This window comes from Cricetulus griseus, chromosome 9 (assembly GCF_003668045.3).
Source record: "Cricetulus griseus strain 17A/GY chromosome 9, alternate assembly CriGri-PICRH-1.0, whole genome shotgun sequence".
NCBI classification, from domain to species: Eukaryota; Metazoa; Chordata; class Mammalia; order Rodentia; family Cricetidae; genus Cricetulus; species Cricetulus griseus.
Genome location: NC_048602.1, coordinates 20,607,282 through 20,628,722, shown reverse-complemented (window position 1 = coordinate 20,628,722; position 21,441 = coordinate 20,607,282). Strand labels below are relative to the sequence as shown.

Below are 21,441 nucleotides of genomic sequence, written 5' to 3'. Positions count from 1 at the left end.
CATGAATGCAAGGGAGAGAGTTGCCTTCTTTCTTAGGCTACTTAAGCCTTGACATTCTGTCTGTGTTGAGCCCATTCAATGGAACCATGTACTACCATAGTAGTAAGCCTGGAGCAGTGAGCACAAACAATCTTCCTTACTTTAGTTGACCCAAATGCTTTCTCTCTAATGTTGGTTTTCTGGTGTACAAGATTGGAAGGACAATTAATGAGATCAGCACATTTTATATGAGAGACTTTCCCAGGCAAGACACAACATTTATGTGCACTCAGCCAAAATGGGAACTGACAAGAGAACCAAGTATGCTTGCCCCTGAAATACATCTTGTTGAACCAACAGCTTTTATTGGGGTTACTTGCATAAGCAATGGGAATGGAGTTGCTTACAAGAACAAAAGTGATTAGGGGACAGTTGCCATGATGAAATGCCAAGCCAGCATGAAAAACAGCTTATGAACACTGGACACACAAAGAATACTACACACCTGTAGGCATATCTGTATGCCAAAGGGCAATCATTGTATCTTACTGGCTCAATTCACCAAAGCTTCTTCTAAACAGCAAGACTGGGATAAGTTTCTTCAATGGAATTAAGCACAGTGATTCCTGAAAGCTTCAGGGACTTCTTGAAGCTATTTTTTTTATTTACTGTCTTAATGAGCTTCCCTAAAGGAGGGAATGTTTCAGGCTCCAGAAAACTGACAAACAGCAGCACATTCTTCAGGCTTCTCCTTTTTGTAATCATTATGAATTATTTGAAGGTGAGAAAATAAAACATTTTAATGAAAATATTCCTGCAATATCACACTTGCAGAAGTTTTCCTCAGTATTCTGAGATTCAAACATTATTCAAAGGCTTTCACACATTTCTCATGTACATAATGACTCCCTAGTGTGGATGCTGTAATGGTCCATAAGGGTAGAGCTTGTATAAAGTATATCCCATATTACTTCCGATGGAAAGTTTTTTCTTTAGTATGTATTTTCCGATTTTTTTCTTAGACCTGAGAGACAGGTAAAGAGTTTGCCATATACATTGCATTTATAAGGTTTCTCTCCTGTATCAATTCTTTGATGAGCTCTAGGGTTGGTTTTCTGGATAAGGGGTTAGTCAAATTCACTGTACTGGTAAGATTTCTTCCAGTATGAATTTTCTGATGTTTCCGAAGAACTGAACCACCAGCAAAAGATTTGTCACATTCACTGCATTTGAAAGGTTTCTCGCCTGTGTGAGTTCTCTGATGAGTTCGAAGGTGGTCTTTCTGGATAAAGCATTTGTCACAGTAATTGCATTTATAAGGTTTCTCTCCTGTATGGATTTTCTGATGTGTTCTAAGATTGGCTTTCTGGATAAAGCATTTGTCACATTCAGAGCATTTGTAAGGTTTCTCTCCCGTGTGGATTCTCTGATGTCGTCTAAGGTGGGCTTTACGAATAAAGCATTTGTCACATTCATTGCATTTGTAAGGTTTCTCTCCAGTGTGACATTTCTGATGCTTCCTAAGATCTGAGCCAACGGTAAAGGACTTCCCGCATTCACTGCATCTGTAAGGTTTCTCTCCCGTGTGGATTCTCTGATGAGTTCTAAGATTGGCTTTCTGGATGAAGCACTTCTCACACTCATTGCATCTATAAGGTTTCTCTCCTGTATGAATTCTCTGGTGTCTTCTAAGGTTGGCTTTCCGGATAAAACATTTGTCACATTCAGTGCATTTGTAAGGCTTCTCTCCTGTGTGAATCTTCTGATGTGTTCTAAGATCTGAGCCAACGGTAAAGGATTTCTCACACTCACCACATTTGTAAGGTTTCTCTCCTGTGTGGATTCTCTGATGTTTTTTAAGCTTGGCTTTCTGAATAAAGCATCTGTCACACTCACTACATTTGTAAGGTTTCTCTCCAGTATGAATTTTCTGGTGCATTCTAAGATCTGAGCCAACAGAAAAAGATTTCTCACATTCACTACATTTGTAAGGTTTCTCCCCAGTATGAGTTTTCTGATGTCTTCTAAGGTGGGCTTGCTGGATAAAGCATTTGTGACATTCACTGCATTTGTAAGGTTTCTCTCCCGTGTGAATTCTTTGATGTATTCTAAGAGATGCACCAACAGAAAAACATTTCTCGCATTCACTACATTTGTAAGTTTTCTCTCCTGTGTGAATTTTTTGATGGGTTTTAAGCTGGGACTTTTGGATAAAGCACTTGTTACATTCACTACATATGTAAGATTTTTCTCCTGTGTGAATTCTTTGATGTCTTTGCAGACCTGAGGAGGTGGAAAGGGATTTACCACATTCATTACATCTATAAATTTTCTTTCCACTGTGAGTTCTGTAATGGTATTCAAGGTGTGACAATGTATAGAAGGACTTACTACACTTTTTGCATTCATAAGGCCTTCCTCCTCCACTGATATTCTGATATTTTCTAAGACCCAGGCAGCATATATAGCGTTTTCTACAATCATTACATTTGTAAGTCTCTTCTCCAGTGTGAATTCTGTAACGTCTTTTAATGCCCAATGTATAATAAAAGCACTTGCCACATTCTGTACATTTGTAGGGTTTTTCTCCATAATGGATGTTATAATGTGCTTTGTGGTGTGAGAAATAGAGAAATGACTTACTGCATTCTGTAAACTTATAGTGTTTCTCTCCAGGATGAGCTCTCTGATGTCTACTGAGGCTCAAATAGGTCCTGAAATATTTTCCACATTTCCTGCATTGGTATGGTTTTTCTCCACTATGGATTTGTTTCACCTTTAGTTCATGGTTATAGTCAAAAAATTCATCATACTCTGTATTTTTGTGTTCTTTCTTTCCAGTGTGGATTTGTTGATATTGGCTAATGATAGGGCACATATTTAAACACTCCCCGTAAACTTGATATTTGTATTGTTCTTCTGCAGTGTTCCCAAACATTGGATTTGATGACTCAATAGAGGCATCACTGTGGTTACCACTTCTGTAGTCCTGGCAGTTTTCTGTAGTTCCACTTGTGTTATAAGGTATACCTTGGGAGGATTCATGAATCGTTTTGCCAAGCTCATACCATTTGTGAGACTTCTCCTGGGTATTCACATCCTCATGGACAATGTGCTTTGAGCCTTGATCCAAGACCTTCTCGTATTTTCCACATATGCAATGGTTCTCTGGAAAATGAGCACAATTAGGGATAATAAGGATTGATGCTTGATGAAACAGATTCAATAAGTGATGCAGCCTAAGTGATGCAATAAGTGATGTTCTCTAAGACAAACAAATTAGCAAATCAGAGGAATAGAACTTTCACTGGAGGCCCTTTGTGTTTCACTATCATTAAATGGATGCTCAGAAGAACCTGCACTCTCATCTCCATCAACCCACAAGGACCAATAATAGTCTTCTCATTCTTATCCAGTCCTCACACTTTGCAGAAGTTTGAACAAACAGGTGATGGAAAAATAATGTACTTTGAGGAAGAAGCTCTCTTAACAATCATATGGAGGATCTCTCTCTCTCTCTCTCTCTCTCTCTCTCTCTCTCTCTCTCTCTCTCTCTCTTTCTCTCTCTCCCTACCTCCCTCGTTGTTTGTATTTTTGAGAGAATCACACTGTGTAGCCTTCATTGCCTAGGAATTCAGTATGTAAGACAGGCTGGCCTGGAACTCACCAGACCCACTTGCTTCAGCCGCCCTAGTAATAAGATTTAAATCATGGTGTGCCAGAACTAGAGATCATATTTCAAAAATGAAAAAAGAGCAAAACCAATCACATGCACATCACCAACTGCTCTTTCTCTATTTGAAAATCTCCGTTTTTTTAAAAAAAGAAACAGGTGAACAGCTTAATCCAAGAATAAAATCAAAACATGGCAACAAGTAAGTGTTACACTGCAATGCATTTCCTTGCTTTAGATATTCAATTTTCTTTGAACACTTTAGTTAGGGTTAAAAAATGTATGAGAGCATTGGAGAGATTGTACAGTATACAGCATTGGTTGTTTTTGCTGAGAAGAATGAAAAATGTAGTATCAGAATTTTCCAACATTCAGGTTGTCTCTAGACAGGTCAGAAAGTTTACATACTGACAAGGAAGGTAAATACAATAGATGAATGAGGAATTCTACAAGTAAAGCACTCTTACCTATAAAAACTAGATTGCTGTAATTCTCCCACATTACATCCATGTACAGAGCCCTTTGAGAGGAGTCTAGACATTCCCACTCCTCCTGGGAGAAGTCCACAGTCACATTCCTGAATGTCAACAGACCCTGCAATGGAAAATTACTCATTTACCATGTGCTGGGGGACAAAATGATTTCCTAGCTAAAAGAGACCTAAGGAATTAGAGACACTTTCAATGATATAGATGAGGCATCAAACACAAAAAAATTTCTAACAATGCTGCAGAGATGGTTCAGAAGATAAGAGCACTGGTGGCTCTTCTGGATAACCCACGTTCGGTTCCCAGCAACCATGTACAATAGATTGTAAGTCCAGTCCCACCAGATCTAATGATCTTTTATGAACTCTTCGGGAAAGTGCATACATATTACTCATGCATACATTCAGGCAAATGAAGTAAAAGTGAAAGTTAATTTTAATAAAAGATACATTCTAGAATCCTCAGACTCTTGTATTTTCTATTTCTGTGAAAAAGGGATGAAAATAGACTTACAATCAGCAAACTTTGAGGGCATATGAGATACACATTGGAGGTCTACACACAGGAGTGTACTTTATTGGAGGCTATGTGGATATTCTTGTTTTGTGGCTTTTTTTTAATTTAATTCTTTTTTCATTTTACATACTAACTCCAGTCCTCCTTCCATTTCCTGTCCTCCCTGCTCCCATCCACTCTTTAGAGGGCATAAGGCCTTCTGAGGGGAGTCAACAAAGTCTGGCATACAAAGTTGAAGCAGGACCAAGCCCCTCTCCCTGTATCAAGGCTAAGCAAGGTAACCCACCATAATGAAAGGGCTCCAAAAGTCAGTTTATGCACCCAGGGTAGCTCCTGGTCCCACTGCCAGACCCCCAACAGATCAAACCACCTGCAGTGTTATAGCAAAAGCAAGTCATGTATGCATTCCTTCATCTGTGCTCTCAAGGGGCCTGAAATCGTTACTACTAGGATTCAAGACCCTGAGTCTCATCTAGTTATGCTTTTCCTTAAATTGCTCAGTGATGTAAGTCAAAGGGTCCGTGGATTTCTAGGGATACTTTCATAGGATGGTTCTAGAAACATTATCATCCCTGAAATACAACCTATGTGGCACATGGTACATGAGACCTTCCTTCCTCACTAATATATAAGGACACAAGTCCACCCTCTGTAGGAAATGGGCATCGATGTATTCCTTTGAGCATCATTTACAATGGGATTTCGTTCATAATTAAAAGTCATAAGTGCATGACAAATGTATGTCCTCACAGTAATAATCAAGGTAGGATACATACAGTGAAACAAGGCTGAGCAAATAGGTGACAAAATTTAAAGGCTCAGTCTTAATTATCAGAAAAGAAAAGGAAGGAAAACCATCATAGGAAATCAACACTCTAGCAGAGACAGGATATTTAAGGCATGCAATGGTTCCAATGACAACCATCATAGGAAATCAATACTTTAGCAGAGACAGGGAATTTAAGGCATGCATGGTTCCAATGACAACCATCACAGGAAATCAACCCTTTAGCAGAGACAGGATATTTAAGGCATGCCTGGTTCCAATGAAAAGACAATTTTCACTCTTGTCTCGTTTCTCCTGCTTCCTCTCTCCTCTCTCACCTCTTGTTCTGACTGCAATATGGCCTTTCACTTTGTTGCTTTGCCCCTCTCCCAATAAACTGTTGCCCCTGGCGTGTGTGTCTAGTGGCACACATTGGTAGTGCTGCTGAAAGGTACCCACTTTGCCTTTCCGTTTTTATCCTTTCATCGGTGCCAAGACTTAACAGGCTCATCCTACCTGCCCAGCTCTACCCACAACACATTGCTCTCTTCTCCCTATAACAAATCTGCTCTTTGGTTCACCAGTGGCTTTGCCTTCCATTCAAACCTGGCAATTGGGACTCTGCTGGGGCTCCCTGCCTCTGGCCATTCCCTGGATGTGAGGCTTCATTTCTTGAATACAGTCCCCACCTTCTCACTTTTCTCCAAATCCTGGTAAAAGGCAACTGTGTCTCTCTTGGGCTCAGAGCACTTTGTCCCTGTTCTTGTGGGATGATGCACTGAACAGCTTGTGCCTGCTCTGTTTGGTCCTACCTGAGACCCTGAGGCGCCTTAGGTGCTCAAATTTCAGACTTCTCTCTGCATCATCCTTGGGAACTGTGTCATATACCTCACTCCCTTTGGGGGATCTTTTGGAGACCATCTGACCACTCTTTTCAAATCAAATCTGGCCACAGGATGCCTTGGACCAGGTAGTCGGGGAACCAAGAAAGAATTCTCCACATTCTTTCCTTTTCTTTGCTCTAAGCCCTGCTTGTTTCTGTCTGCTCTCCCTCTCTAAACTTTGCGATGTCCTCTTTGTATGTTTGTTGCAATGTGAGAGTCAGAGAGAGAGTTCAGCTTCATCTTGCTAAGCTCTCGCCACCTCTCCCCTGCAGTATCTGGAGATCTGATCGTCAGTAAGGTATGGACGGTTCACTTGCCTTTGAGTGAATCCAAATCCAAATTTTAAGGGTTTGATTCTCCCTGCATTACTTTCCATGTGGACAAATATGCCTGTCTGACTCCGGCAGCCTGCTACACCCATGTGGCCCTTTCTTCTGCTTTCTCCCATCTCCCAGCAGACTGGGAGACGCACAGCTTAAGCTCCAGCCCACTGTATTCTCTAAGAGGCTCTGGGGCACGCTGGTCCATTGCTCCCTTTTCTTCTGCTCCTTCCAGGCTTTCTCTCACCCAGCAGCCAGACTGCAAACCCACTGTGCTATCTCTCAGCTTCCGCCTGCAATCCTGCCGCTCATTTTCCTTGGCAACTTCCTCTTGGAACTTAGAGGAACACACTTGCAGAGTGTTTGTGACTCTCCCCTGTTCCCCACGGACTTAGATTTTATTACAACATCCTGGACTCAATACAATCAATGGTCAAAATTGGAAATTTGACTTCCAAATTCTCACAAATTGCCAACAACTGCTATCGCTACAGACAAAGGGCCCCTAATTATCTTATACCTGAACAGGCTCTGCTACACTCCCAAAGTCCCTCACCTCTAAAGACTCTACTTCCCACTCCTAAACGCCCTTTACCTCTACGATTTCTTTGCACTCTGCTCTCACAAAAATAACAACATCTGAAGACTGTGCTCTAACAGTGGCCTCAGGATTTGCAAATTACTCACTGGGTCTGGTTTAAAAATCTATATAACATGCAACAAAATTTGGCTTTAAACTATGACAAAAGGCTACTAGTTAAAATTCTATACAATGGTATACACATCAGATTCAACTCCTGTTTAAGCTGTGTATGTGTGTGTACATGTATGTGATTTGGATTTAACTCTATGAATGTGTGAAAGTAACCTGGATTTAACCGTGTGTATATATACATAACTTGGCTTCAACTCTGTGCATGTATGTCCACGTAACTTAGATTCAACTACTGTTTAGGAAAACATGTTTTAAAAAGCAACCCTTGGCTCTCTTCAACCTGGGACCTCATCATGATATATGTGACCACGTATGTGGGTGGCAACCATCTTTTACAAAGTTTACAGAGTACATATCATGTGAAACTTCTTAGTCCTAATGAGATCTCTGATCATGGTATCTCCTTTTAAACTAAGGAAGCAACAAGTCTCAGTTTGGATTGGTACAGACTTTTGTTTTTTACATCAACCAGTTTATAACGGGGAGGGAGGGGGAGAGATGAGAGAGAGACAGAGATCGAGAGAGAGAAAAGAGGGAGAGGCAGGTAAGAAAATTGAGTAGGAGCTGGTATGGACTTTTATATGATGGTGGAAATGTAAGGTTATATTTGGCACAACATACTATAATGTGATTCAACTATGGTTTAGAATCCACTCTATATGGTGATAAAAATTTAACGGTATAAAGATCTACTCAGATTAACAAAAGCTGACTTAGAGATAACACAGCTAAGTACTTATGTCTTTGCTTAGTGTCCGCATCAAGTGTCTAGAGAATTTAGATAAATGGCAACGTGTGTTTGATGAATAAGGTATTTGATAAAAAAGATATATATTCTATACTGGAGTTTCTGGTCCTCCTAGAGGGTTCTTTTCCCAAGGTTGAGCATTTGGGCAGGGATCCCAGGGCTTTGTCCAAGGGCAGTGCTGGCCTCTGGGCTCCCTCAGTCCCTGCTCATAGGCCCCACCCTAGCTCACAGGCCCTTTCCTAAGTTTCCCATTTGGCCCTGGGGATCCCCCCATCACATTTCCTTGCCTTCTCGGGAGGCTGCCTTAGCAGTCTGGAACAAACTTGTTCTCTGTTTTCAGCCATAGAATAGCTATTTTAGATAACCATTATGAATGATTAAAAAGTTTTATTTTGAAACTAGATGAGAATTAATCCAAAATCATTATTTTTAAGGCTAAACCTCACAGGAATGGAATGTAAAGTCCTAGTCTTGCAAAAGCTACTAAGTTACTGTAAGCTGTTAAGGATAAATAAGTCAGCTTAAACAGATGGAATGGAAAGTCCTAGTCTTATAAAAGGTGCTAACTTATAGTAGACTGTTAAGGAACCCAAGTTAATAGTTATCTTATAAATGATCGAATTCTTTAAGTGTAGTCATCTTAAGTACTAATATAATTAATTACAGGGATGAGCCTTACTTAGTCCCCTGTATACATTTTCAAAGTTAAGCTTAAAACAAACAACTAGAAGCAAGTAAAGTCTGTCTATTCAGATATACCTAGTAGGTAGATGGTCCTTAAATGCTTCAGAGCTTTGTAGAATATGGCATTTAAAATGTGTAATAAAAAAGCTTTTCATGAGACGTTCCAGATCCTGGCTGTTCCCCTATCTCCTCCAAAGAAGATGTATGGCACCTCCAACCTGAATCTTGCTTTAAATGTGGCAATGCCAGTCATTGGGCAAAAAAACTGCCTTTCACCTCAGCTGCTACCAAGTCTCTGCTCGAACCATGGACAATAAAGGGGCACTGGGGAATCAATTGCCCTGCTTTGCCTAGACAAGGTCGTGTCCCTTCCTCCCCTCCCGAGTTCCTACTGCACAGGAAAGTCTGTCAGATCTTCTGGACCTGGCAGCTGCAGACTGATGCTACCCTGAAACCTCTACCCCCAACAACCACAGAGGACCACGGGGTAACTGTCTAGGTAGACAGTAAGTCTCTGTCATTTTTAATAGGTTTGGGAGCTGCTTGCTCTGCACTTTTGCCTGCCCAGGTGAAATTTACCCTTCTCAGAACTCTGGTGTTTAACGACTAGGCTCGTCTGGCTTTGTCAGTTTAATAGCTGCATGCGGGGCTTCAGCTGCTCTCTGTTCTCTTCATGTGTGAATATCAGGCCACAGGGCCCTCCTTTCCAGAGACAGTACTAGGTCTAGACACAGTTTACCTTTCGAGCAGACTTAGAAAAAGAGATAAACTCACAGAACAGACTTCAATGTAATTCTTTACTATTCCTTTATTGAAAGGAACTCAATTTGCAATGACTGCCCTCAGTAATCAACCACCTGCATCTCCTGGTGAATTAGGAAGAAGGTATTTTAAGGTGTGTAAGTGCAAGTTATAAAGGCCTAGGGACGAAAAGATGTAAGTGGTGGTTAAAAAAAAAAAAAGAAAGCGATTTAAGGTGTATAAAAGAACGAAAAGTGTTTCAGGTTTCTTTTCTCACTAATCTGTTATATTAAAACCCCAAAAGTTCATAGTCTTAACATTAACCAATAGAGTTCTGATAAGCTATTAATCTAGCTCTGCAGAGGACCACTAACTACAATTATCAGAGTAACAACCTCAAGATTTTAAATTCCCTTTGGTCGTTGTCTAAGTACACATTAAAAAGGGCTTGTCTTTTGTGCTAAAAACATCTGCCTAATCTGTATATATCCAGTCTCCTGGAAAGAGCATAGAGTGTTAATGCTTTTAACTAGAATCATTTTGGATCCCCTACAACCTGATTCTACTGCCTTTTCTAAAATGTGGGTGTCGGTACAGATTATTAACAGTGGGAATGCCACTGTGTCTACAATTTACCTCTTTTGATAAACTCAAAAATATTCTTGAAAATTCTTGTAAGCTCCAGGGATCTTGAAGACAGTTGACTTGAATCCACCCTGGACAGATCATCAAATGAACTCCAGATAAGTACTCTTAACTAATAGCCTGAGTTTCCCACCTACTGCCTGTTCCTGTGGGTGGCATCTCCCCTACATTTCCCTGATCTTGGGGCTCCCTTTTCTTAATTGCTAGGACCTAACAAACCCCCCATCGAGTTTCCTAACTTTCTATCTGCTCTGCCAGCATCCTGCCAGATGACCTCTCAAAATTTACACCCTGAAGAACTTGAAAATGGTTCGCCCACAGACATATGGTGTTCATTTCTTCCTTTGTCAACATTGCTTAGCAGGAATTTGGTGTAAATGGTGTACAAATAATTGCAATAAGTCAGTTGACTTTGTCTTAAGAGTGTCGATGAAACATTTTGATAATCAAATATTAATTTCCCCTTCTTTGTTTCACTTCTAATATATGTTTACTATATAAAGCCCATTATGACTGGCTTTTAAGATAAATATTTTATATTAAACTGTAAGCATCCTTAGATGAAAGCCAGACATTTGTTTTCTGTTTCAATGTGTTCATTGATATCATGCAACACAGTGGAATGCTATTATTATATGTAGGATGTAAACTGATTTGTCTGGAGAATATAAATGAGTGTCATCTTACATTTCATAAGTTTTACTGACATTCTGTGATAAACATAAATGAAACTGAAAAAAAAAAAAAGAAAAAGAAAAAAGAAAGAAAGAAAATGGCTAGCCCAAACTGCTCCAACCGCACAGACTGCTTCAACCAGGCCTGGGCTTTCCCAGCAACTAGCACTGGACAAGGTCTCACAGAGTGCCCGCCAAAGCACAGTAGGCTCTCCTGTCTCATTTCTGTGGCCTCCTCTTTTCTCTCTCGCCTCTTCATGACCCCACCCCAACATGGTCTTTCACGGTTTTGCTCTCCCCCTCCCCCAGTAAACCTTCTGCACTATCTCTGTGGCATGTGGTGTGTTTGCTGAGTGGCACTCCTTGGCAGGTCCCTCCAGAAGGTGTCCACTCTGCTTCCTTTTTTATTTATTCTTTCATCTATGTCTATATTATCTTTAAAGGTTAATAAAATTTTGTTTTGATTTGCCTGTAGTTTTTAAATTATGCATAAAAACAGGTTGGTTTTTGTAATAATAGATTTTTTTTGTTTTTTGTTTGTTTGTTTGTTTGTTTTTTTGGAGACAGGGTTTCTCTGTGTAGCTTTGGAGCCTATCCTGGTACTCGCTCTGGAGACCAGGCTGGCCTCGAACTCAGAGATCCGCCTGTCTCTGCCTCCTGAGTGCTGGGATTAAAGGCGTGTGTCACCAACACCCAGCATAATAGAATTTTTTTTAAGCTTCAAAGGAACAGTAAAGTCTGTGATTATGCATGGTGCTCACAGGATTTATCAGATGTCACTTTTCTGCCTTGTAATGCTCCATAATGCTCATCTCCCAAAAGGCACTGTTTGTGTCAGCCCAGACTGTCCCTCTGTTGCTGTCTCTCTCTACACAGCCAGCTGCAGGCCTGGCTCAGGGAACCTCTCTGACATTGGAACCTCTCTCCCTCATTCCCAAGCTAGGTTGAGATCCTGATCTTCAGGGCACAGGCTCTGTCTTCCTACACGGTTGAATGTGGCAGCCTGGAGATATGAGCTCTTCATGGAGTGAAACTTGACTTTGGAGAAACAGACATAGGGAAGGAAGCAGCCAGATACATTTCTGCTTAATTCCAGTTACTTCCCCGGGGGTGATTTCTCTATCATTCCACTGTCTCTGATGTGGAGCACGGGGGAAGCAGTCAGGGTGTTAAATACACCCGAGTAGGTGTGTATTGTTTACCTGTGAGTTGGCCATGTCTAGAACCAATGTTTCTGGCTGTGAATGTGGACAGCTGTGGAGAAAATGCCTACCATAACTTTCCCCCCACAATGTGAAGCTTTCTCCCTGGAATGTTTACTACTTGAAGACTGTTCTCCTATAGAAACAACTCCTCCTCAGTGTAGGTAGACTTGCTTCCTTATTCAGCTGTATCTAATAAACATGCTGAGCTTCCACGGCTGCTGTGGCTTCTCCATCAGAGGACCCAGACCATCAAAAAAAAAAAAAATGTCTTTCAAAGAAGTGTGGGCATGACACTGACCTGGGGTGCATTTGCAGAAGAACCATCCATCCTTCCTGTTGTTCTTCTCTGAGTTTCTGTCTCAGGAAAAATGACTGGAACTCTTCTTGACAACAAGGTGTAAAAAGTAAAAAGTTAAAATTAATACAACCCTGTTACAGACAGCTCTAAATAGCATTAAGAAAACGCCCGAATGAAAAAGATACCAGAGGTATTATCACCATTCTTCCAGCTAGGAAAGCATGGAAGGATATATTTACAGTGTTGAAAGAAAATAACTGTAGGTCTTATAATTGCACCTTGAAATGTTGGTTCTTAAAATCCAAAGAAAGTAAGTTCACTGGAAGAAAGTTACAAAATAACACAGGTCCTGCAGTCCAGCAGCACTAAAGATCATAACTGAAGGTAAACTATACATATAAAAATCAGAGACATTATCCATCCTAACCCAGGAAATAAAGACATTTCACATAAACAGTAGAAGGACAGCAGAGAGCTGGGGGTTAAGATACCATGCCCAACTCACAAAAGGAACAGACCATTATTTCTAATGGGAGGGAAGAAAAATCCTACCAGTAATTTTACCAACTGGAATATTTTTAAAAAATCATAACAGAAATAAAAGCCCTGCAATGTAAAAATCTCAATAGAAAGGAGATCTTTAAGACAAAGTTCAACAAGATTTTATGAAGAAGTCCCAAAGGAACTAGTATGAAATGAAACACATATCAACACAGTAAAGGAAACATGTGCTACACAGAGGCAAACCATACAGTACAGAGAAAAAAGGAACAGCATTTACAAGAAAACCTTAAGGAGAGAAAGGTACATGTGTTCTCCAGTTCCACTTAGTGCAGAGGCAGAGGAGTGAGCTAGAGAAATCCAAGTAAAGCAAAAGACAAAAAGGAAATGAGGGTAGGAAACAAAGGCAACAAACTCCTCTTTAATGATGAAAACACTCCCCACAAATGCCACGGGAAACTCTTGAGACTTGACAAGGGTTTTAACTATTTTGGAGAATACAAAACTAACACACAAAATGAGTCGTTTTCCTACAAACCTACGACAATTTGAGAAGTAAATTAGAAATTAAACCCATTCAGGTTGCTTCAGAAAGGTCTAGGAATAAGCTGAAATAATGAAGACTTCATTTTTATGAGGAAATTTAAGGCACTCAAGAAAAAAAAAAAACAAAAATAAGAGTATACAAGGAAACGGACTGGCTCACACTCTGACTGACAAATGACATTGTGTAATTGATTATATTATTGAGAGCAACCAGAAGAATCGATGCAATTTGCACTAGCAAAATACTGACATTTCTTACAAAAGCACAGATGGACACAGTCATTTCATCACAGGGAAAATCACAAAAATCAATGTGAGGAGCTCAATCCGAAGAGAAGGGAAGAAAAGGTTTCCTCAAATAGAAACCAGGGGGTTGAGAAACAACCTCTTGCCCAAGTGTTCTCAACCATAAGTGAGAGAGTGGAATTAACATGGGTTCTTCTCATTCCCTTGCAACAAAACATTTTGTACAGATATTGAAACGTTTGCTAAGATTCATAAAAACAAAATATTCAGAGTTACCGCCCTGCAACTTTGTATGCACAGGAACTAATGTAAAGAGAGCCCATGAAAGGGGAGATAAAATACCTGTCAATCATCAAAAATAAATAAATAAATAAATAAATAAATAAATAATGAGCGAGAAAAAACTTTTCTGTGGGGACATATCTTGGCAGGACTACTCGGCCTCCAGGTGAGCCACATGTGTTTGGAGTTTGTCCTCCCAAGCAAGCTGACTGAAATTTAAAGTCCTCCAGCCCCATGGCCTTTTCCAGGGCCCAAGTCTCCCCTAGCTTGGAGCACAGAACAGCTTCTGAGGCAACACCTGAATTCCAGAGAACAGTGAGCCGGGCTCTGCTGCTTCAGTGTGAGCTAGCTTGGCTGTCCCAGAACTTAGGTTTCTGTTTGTATGATTTTTGTTTGTTCTGTCACACGGAGACTAATTCACTATCGTGTCATCAACAGTCCCTTCCTGGGGCAAGAAAAAAACAGGCCCAGCTTCCAGCATAGGAACAATTGCAAGTAGGACATTTAAGCCATAGCTGCTTACATTTCCTGAGACATTGGTGATTAATTACATGGATGACATTCCCTTCTCTTGCTCATCTAATCAATACTTAAAGGAATGCTTAAATTTCCTGGTAAATAAAAGAGCGAAATTTAAAATTTTAGGCTATGTTATTGGGTATGCTCGTATCTGACTTTCTAAGGATTTATTTAGCTCACCTCCTTTAAATTGCTTCTGGAGATGTCTGGGTAAATTCTCTATGACATATAACACCTGAAGCTGAGCAGGTTTTTAGATGATTAAATAAGGCTGCTGGTACAGCAGTAACTCATAGAATCAACCCCCTATTTCCTTATGAATTACTTATCCTTTTTTCCTTGTTCTTCATCTCCAGCTGGAAATATATGTCAAGAAGGAAATGGTATTACAGAAATGCATTCATGTAAAAATTCTATGCAACAATCTGTAACTCCTTATTCACAAAGCACAATAGACTTAATAAAGGACCCATCTTAAAGAACTCACTGACAAAGAGCCTACAGAAGTCATTGTGCCACTAAATAAAATGCAGGTTGATTATTATTTTGATTAAAAAAAATATGAGTAGGTTACAATAGCATATTACTTGGGATCAATAAATAAACCTTTAATGTTTGAAAATACCCCATGGATATTGCCTGAAATTACATAAAACAAATCATACAGAGGTTACATTTAAAGCCATAACTCCTCAAAAGCGACAAGGAATATATGTTTTACATACAAATTTAAATCAGCCTTTGTTGGATGTTTCCCAACCACTGAACATTTTAACTGGCTCTGCTGTTTATTCAAATTTGCATGACAGTGTATTGAGTGGACTAAGAACAATCAGAGTCACCCATTTATGTTGGGTAGCTGGGAAACCCCATGATACCCGGTTTGCACGCCCTCACCTAAAGTGGGTATCCTGAAGGAAGACTGAGGCTAATATTAACTGATCTCATTTATAACTTAGAGAAGCGCTGAGGATGGAAACCGCCCTAGCTTAGGAGAAAATGAATGCTGCAGAGGAAGAGTCCATGTAGAAAGCGTACAGTCGAAGGACACATTTGCAGCGAGGTCCTCAAAGACGGAGCAATGGGGAGAGAGCTGGAATGGGTGGGACGGGACGGGACTAGCTTGGAGAAATGAGTGGAAGACTCAAAAATGCAAAAAAGGTGTAGTGCACTACCTCAACTGAGTTTCTCTGCCTTAAACATAAAGGGTAAAGAACACCCGGGGCAGCCTTCCGTGACCCGCTCCTCCTCCTCCTCCTGTGGATCCCAGAGATCCTCTTTCCCATCCCACTTCTCAGTCTCTGCTTTTGCCCAGCCTGCAGTCCCAGCAGGCAACCCCTGCCAACCCTCAGGCCACACCTGCCAGAGATCCAGGTGGAGTGACTGCCGATCCTCGTCTCCCCCTGCAACAGCCAGACTCATAGAAGCTGGCAGCAGAGCGCCTCTGGCAGCCTCCCTGCTCCAGGTCCTGTGGGTCCCACATTCCTTTACCTTCTTCTACCCACCCTCCCCCCACTCACTGCTTTATCCCAGACCCGACCACCAGCAGACATCCCCTGCTAACCAGAAATCCAGCGAGCTTGCCTCCACACCCTCTCTTTCTCCCCGTTCCCCAGATGCAATGCCCCAGTCTCATGACCAGCTCCACAACGGCAACGCCCGCTGGAGCCTCCCATCCCCCCATCTCCTGTGGCTCCCCCAGACTCTCCACTCCTAAGCTCTCTTCGGCACTTGCTGCATTATCCCAGCCTTCCCAACTCCAGCAGCCACTCCCGGCTAGCTTACTGACCCCTCGTGCTAAGAAAGCAGGTGGGCTGTCTAGACGTCTGCCTTTCTCTTTCTGTTCATCTAGATCAGCGGTTCTCCAAGTTCCCAATGCTGTGACCCCTCACACTGTGGTGACGCCAGACTACAAAATGATTTCATTGCTGTTACATAGTATCATTTAAATTTCTGATATGCAGGATATCTGAGGTGTAACCCCTGTGAAAGGGCCATTCGATCCCGAAAGGGGTCAATACCCACATTTTCAGAGACAGGACTCTAGATCCAACCCCAGGCTCTCACTCTCTGTGCTAAAGCAGACCCTCGGTGGTGATGCCTCTCCACTGTAACCCCCACTATAAGGAGAGGAAAGAAACACATCCTTGTTGAACCCTGGAACTACTCCCTCCTGAAGATCCTCTCAGAATCCTGGCCTATCCGCATTCCTGGCCTATCTGCATTCCCCATTCTTAAGTGTCAGCTCACAATAGGCAGAAACACATTGTAGCTGTACTCTCCCTGGCCACATCTAACAGGTCCAATGAAAATCTACTAGGCAATGCACAGACATCATACTCTTTGAAAAATCCAGAGAGAAAACAAATCAAGCGGAAAAGCACTCACCACAGTGATAAGAAATCCAGAAACCAGTACCCAGGCCTATAGCCAACCAAGCCCTAGATAATGAAAACCTGTATTACTGGTATGAAGGCACTACCAGCAATGTGAATGAAAGAGGGACAGCAAGCACCACTCGCATGCAAAGCCAAATAAAATGTTATTTTTAGTTGCCATTGAGGCTGCTGTAGAGACTCTTCTAATACCAACAATAAGATAATCCTGAGATGATCCTCAGTGGAATTCTCTAGAATCAATTCAAATGAAATAGAATGCGGCAAAATCAATTCCAGGTCCTATTTCCACTGCCACTTGAGCCCTTCCCCATTCCTTCATTCCTTCTTCAGTCCAGTCTTACACACCTGGGGGTCCTTTGATACTGTCTCCTCTCCCTACGCCATCCGGAGCTTACTGTCTGATTGACAGCTGTGCAGGACTGGTTGAGCAGTGGGAGACCGGCATATGGGAAAGAGATTCTTCAGAAAGCACCTGAAACTTTCCATGGAACAAACACGAAAGGTGCCGACACCTGCAAAAGGACAAACACGAAGGAGAGAAAAAAAAAGGGGGGGGTAAATGTCTCTCTTTCTCTGAGCATTTCACTTTACTCTTCGGGATATGAGACTCGTTCACACCCAGCTCACACACTTGCAGAGTCGTTTTTCAAGGTACCCTTTGAGCAGGGGAAAGGAAGACTGCAAGAAAACTATTCTTACCCACAGAAACTAGTGCGGTGCTCTGTGAAGAGCCCTGTGAGCAGGGCCTAGGCATTCCCACCCACCCTGCAAGAAAGAAGTCCACAGTCCCAGCACGGAATATCAACAAATCCTGAAATTAAAAAAAAAAAAAAAAACAGATTGGCCACGTGTGCGTGGGCAGAGTGCTTTTCTTGAACCATGGAGACTTTTTTCCGATCTAGGTCAGTGAGCATAATTATTCAAAAGGTGCTTTCCAATTTTGTTTTCATCTATAGTGAGTGTTCTAACTATAAAAAGTGGGGGCTGGTAGCCACTCACAGCACCCATATAGTAGTGTTTGCTTGGACCTAAGGTATAACATTAGTATCTAATGTTATACAGGAAGATACATTTCTGAATGTTGCACGTAAATCTCGAGTGCATACATTTCAGATGGAAAATTATTGGGGGGGTGGGGTAAAAGGTTGCATAGTAAACATTAATGTTCACAACCACAACTGTATCACTTGATAAAATAGTTATGGGGTGGCCCACTAGAGATTAGCATTCAAACAGTTTATAGCCCACTCAAACTCTTTATTCCAGACACCTGAGACCACACCCAAGTGTTCAAGGACCTAGACCAGGCTCCAGGTATCCAGAACTTGGGATTTTTAAGGTCAGAGTGGTGGAACCGCGGCATTAAGCTGACCCAGACCCCTGACAAAGGGAGGGACACCCATAGTGGCATGGCCACATCAGTCGTTACCAGGCTGCATAAAGACTCAGTATGCAAGCTTACCCATTTAAGCAAGCGCCCCTTCCCCTCCACCCTTTTTTTCTCTCTGCTCCTGGTTGGCCAACACCCCCCCCCCCACCTTGTTTCCCTCCTCCAATTAACTCCACTAGGTTTGTTGACTCGTGGTTCCTGTTTCATTGCCCACAGCTGCAGCAAAAGAACAACAGAGCCTTTAATCCCAGCACTCGGGAGGCAGAGGCAGGTGGATCTTTGTGAGTTGGAGGCCAGGCTAGTCTACAGAGTGAGTTCCAGGGCATGCTCCAAAACAATACAGAGAAGAAACCCTGTCTCAAAAACAGACAGGCAGACAAGCAGACAGGCAGACAAAGAACACCACGGAGACCTCGGTGCAGCAGTTTTGCATGGGAGTTGCAGGGTAAGTTTTGCGGCATAAGCAGTTTGCAGCAACCAGTTTTTAACAGGAGCTAAGACAGGAGGATGTTAGCCTGCCTGAGGGAGGTTCCCGCACACACAGGCAGCTAGGATAAAAGGTGAGCTGGAGGATGTTCTCCACAAACAGGCAGTTTTAACAACGTAAGGCAGGTTCCTCCTATAGAGTTGGGTAGTTTTCCCTGGGATTCCCCATGAAGGAAATCGGATTCTTGTTAACCCTGGAAACGGCCTGAGTGAGCAAGAATACAAGATGGAGGAGCCGCTGCGCTGTCTCGTCCTGTCACGGTGCAGTTTCTGATTCAATCAAACCCGCACCGGTCCCTCTGTGACTGCTGCCTGCAGAGCCCTCTGCGTGCCTAGGGCCGGGGAAGACACGCCTGAGCAGCTTTGTCACCGCCTGGATAACAGCAAGGAGAACCGTGTTTGCAGGCAGCATAGATACAAACGCTCTACCCGGCTGCTTCATGACAACGTTCTGACAACCCTGAGATGAATGAAACCCTCAACGACAGGCCCCAGCTCACAGGATCTCAAACTTCCCGACGACGGGAAGATTTCCGCGACACAATTCTTTCAGCGCAGGCTCAGCGAGCACAGCCCCGCTCGCACCCCCGCTCGCACCCCCGCTCGCACCCCCGCTCGCTCGCTCCCTCCCGGGTCCCAGCCCCGCAGCTCCTCTGACCTGGGAGCTTCCAGGGCCTCCGGGCTGCGGTTCCCGCCACTGCGCTGCTGACTGCTGACTTTCCCAGGCCGCCCCGAGTGGCACCTGTGGCTCCCGAGTTCTCAGGTCATCCTGGAGAAGCCAGTGTCCTCCGCACCCGGGAATCCGGACCCCGGAGCTGCCCCAGGTCCCACAGCGAATGGTGGGTTTTCCTGTCACTCTGCCTTACAGCTCATCCCTGGCCCCGCCCAAGAAACGCCGGTTCCGGTTACGTGATTCCTGTAAATCCGCACACGCCGGACACTTTCTCTTTCTTAATTAGTTTTCCAAATCCATCTACTTTTTTTTTTTTTTTTCTTTTACCACGTCTCCTCTGATCATGCAGGTCCGTGCACGCTTGACCCTCCCCCTGCATCTCCCGCCGCCTTGCACACAGCTCAGCCGCCCTGGACCCGCTCTGCACAGACTCCACACACGCTTGCTGCAGCCCAGACCAGAGCTGCAGCCAGGAGGACGCTGCACCCCGGTGTCTGACCCTGTGTTGTGACCCCATCAGATACAAGTTCTCCCGCCTAAACTCTCATCTTGGGATTGCAACCCCCTGGGGCTAAAAGTGCACAGCAAAAGACGATCCACACCCCGATGCCTAGGTACCATTCCCTGAACAAATTAAAATGAAGACAAAGTGCCATTGACTCGGATCTCAGTCCATAGCTGTGTTCCTTAAGAAAAGCACTTTAAATGGTATCCAAGATACAAACAAACAAACAAACAAAAAACAGAATCGTTGAAAGTCAAAGCTACTAGGACACCGGGAATGGACTCAAAAGAGGATGAGTAGAAAATGATTGGGGGGTCAAGAAAGCAAAGCAAGCAAATGCCTGAAGGAGATGAGGACAGTGCAAGATGTGAACGCTGAATTCAATAAATAGTTACAGGCATCGAAGAAACCCAAACTGAAATGAAACGAAACGGAAAATGCAATAGCCTAATAGTAAAACAAATCAGGTAGGAGTCAGAATATCAGGGTCTGAAGACAAAGTGGAGTAGCTGGATGTCTCAATCAAAGAATCCAGATAAAATGTGCCGTGCAAGTAGCTCTATTAAAGGTAGAAGTGAAATCCAGCTGCGCACCCTAGTCTTCTTATGTGAAGTATCCTAAATTTCAAACACAGTAACTCACTCTGGAGAGCTGTTCTGGGAAGATGGACAATCATTTCCACCACTGTCAATCTCTCACACACACACACACACACACACACACACACACACACACACACACACAAATCTTTACCCTTCTCTCGTAGTCCACTATTGCCAGTCAAACATCTGGAATTACAGGTTAGCGATATTGACTTGGGGGGGGAAGATATTTCAGGAACTCAGGATTTAGAAAGGAAATAGGTGTCTGAGGAGTCGGTGGTCAGTCAGCCCATTAACAGCCTGGTGCTGAATTCATTCTGTGCTCTACTGCTTTCACTGCTAGAGGGTGGCATTGCCATTTTTGCTAACGGCCAAGGAACTTCGTCTACCAGAAATCATTTCAAAGGTGTTTGAGCTGACCTGAACAGTGGGAGCTCTTGGTCCCCAGACTGAGAGCTGGGATACCAGCATGGAAGTGATTCAGACCCCAGGAACTTGGGTTTCAGTGAGGAGACCTGAGAAATCTACAGGACCTCCTGTAGTAGTTCAGTACTTATCCCTAGCCTAGGTGTGGACTTTGGGAGCCCATTCCACATAGAGGGATACTCCCTGAGCCAAGACACACGGGGGTGGGCCTAGGCCCTATGCCAAAGGATACTGCAGACTCTGATGACACCCTATGGAAGAGAGAGGGTGTCACCCTGGGGAGCAGAAAGGATATGTGATAGGTAGGGTTTTAGTTGGGGAGGGTGGTAAGGGAGGAGGGGAGGCAGAGGGAACTGGGATTGACATGTAAAACAATCTTGTTTCTAATTGAAATTTTTAAAAAGGGAAAAAAGTTGTTTGTAGATAAAACATACAAAATTTAATTTAAAAAATGCAGTAGCGAATGCTGAATCTCATTGCTGTTCCAGATGCAGAAAATAATAATTTATATGGTCACAGCCCTAAACAAG

General features: G+C 42.8%; 1 protein-coding gene across 1 annotated transcript; it reads right to left on the bottom strand.

Moving 5' to 3' along the window:
- Positions 1-306: 306 nt before the first annotated feature.
- On the bottom strand, positions 307-19,552 carry LOC100752799 (zinc finger protein 420). Its single transcript, XM_027433930.2, is given in 6 exon segments — positions 307-1,138; positions 1,141-3,147; positions 4,120-4,246; positions 12,337-12,421; positions 17,175-17,341; positions 19,364-19,552. Coding segments are annotated over 4 exon segments (2,196 nt in total). The 5' UTR covers positions 12,367-12,421; positions 17,175-17,341; positions 19,364-19,552; the 3' UTR covers positions 307-1,106.
- Positions 19,553-21,441: the final 1,889 nt, after the last annotated feature.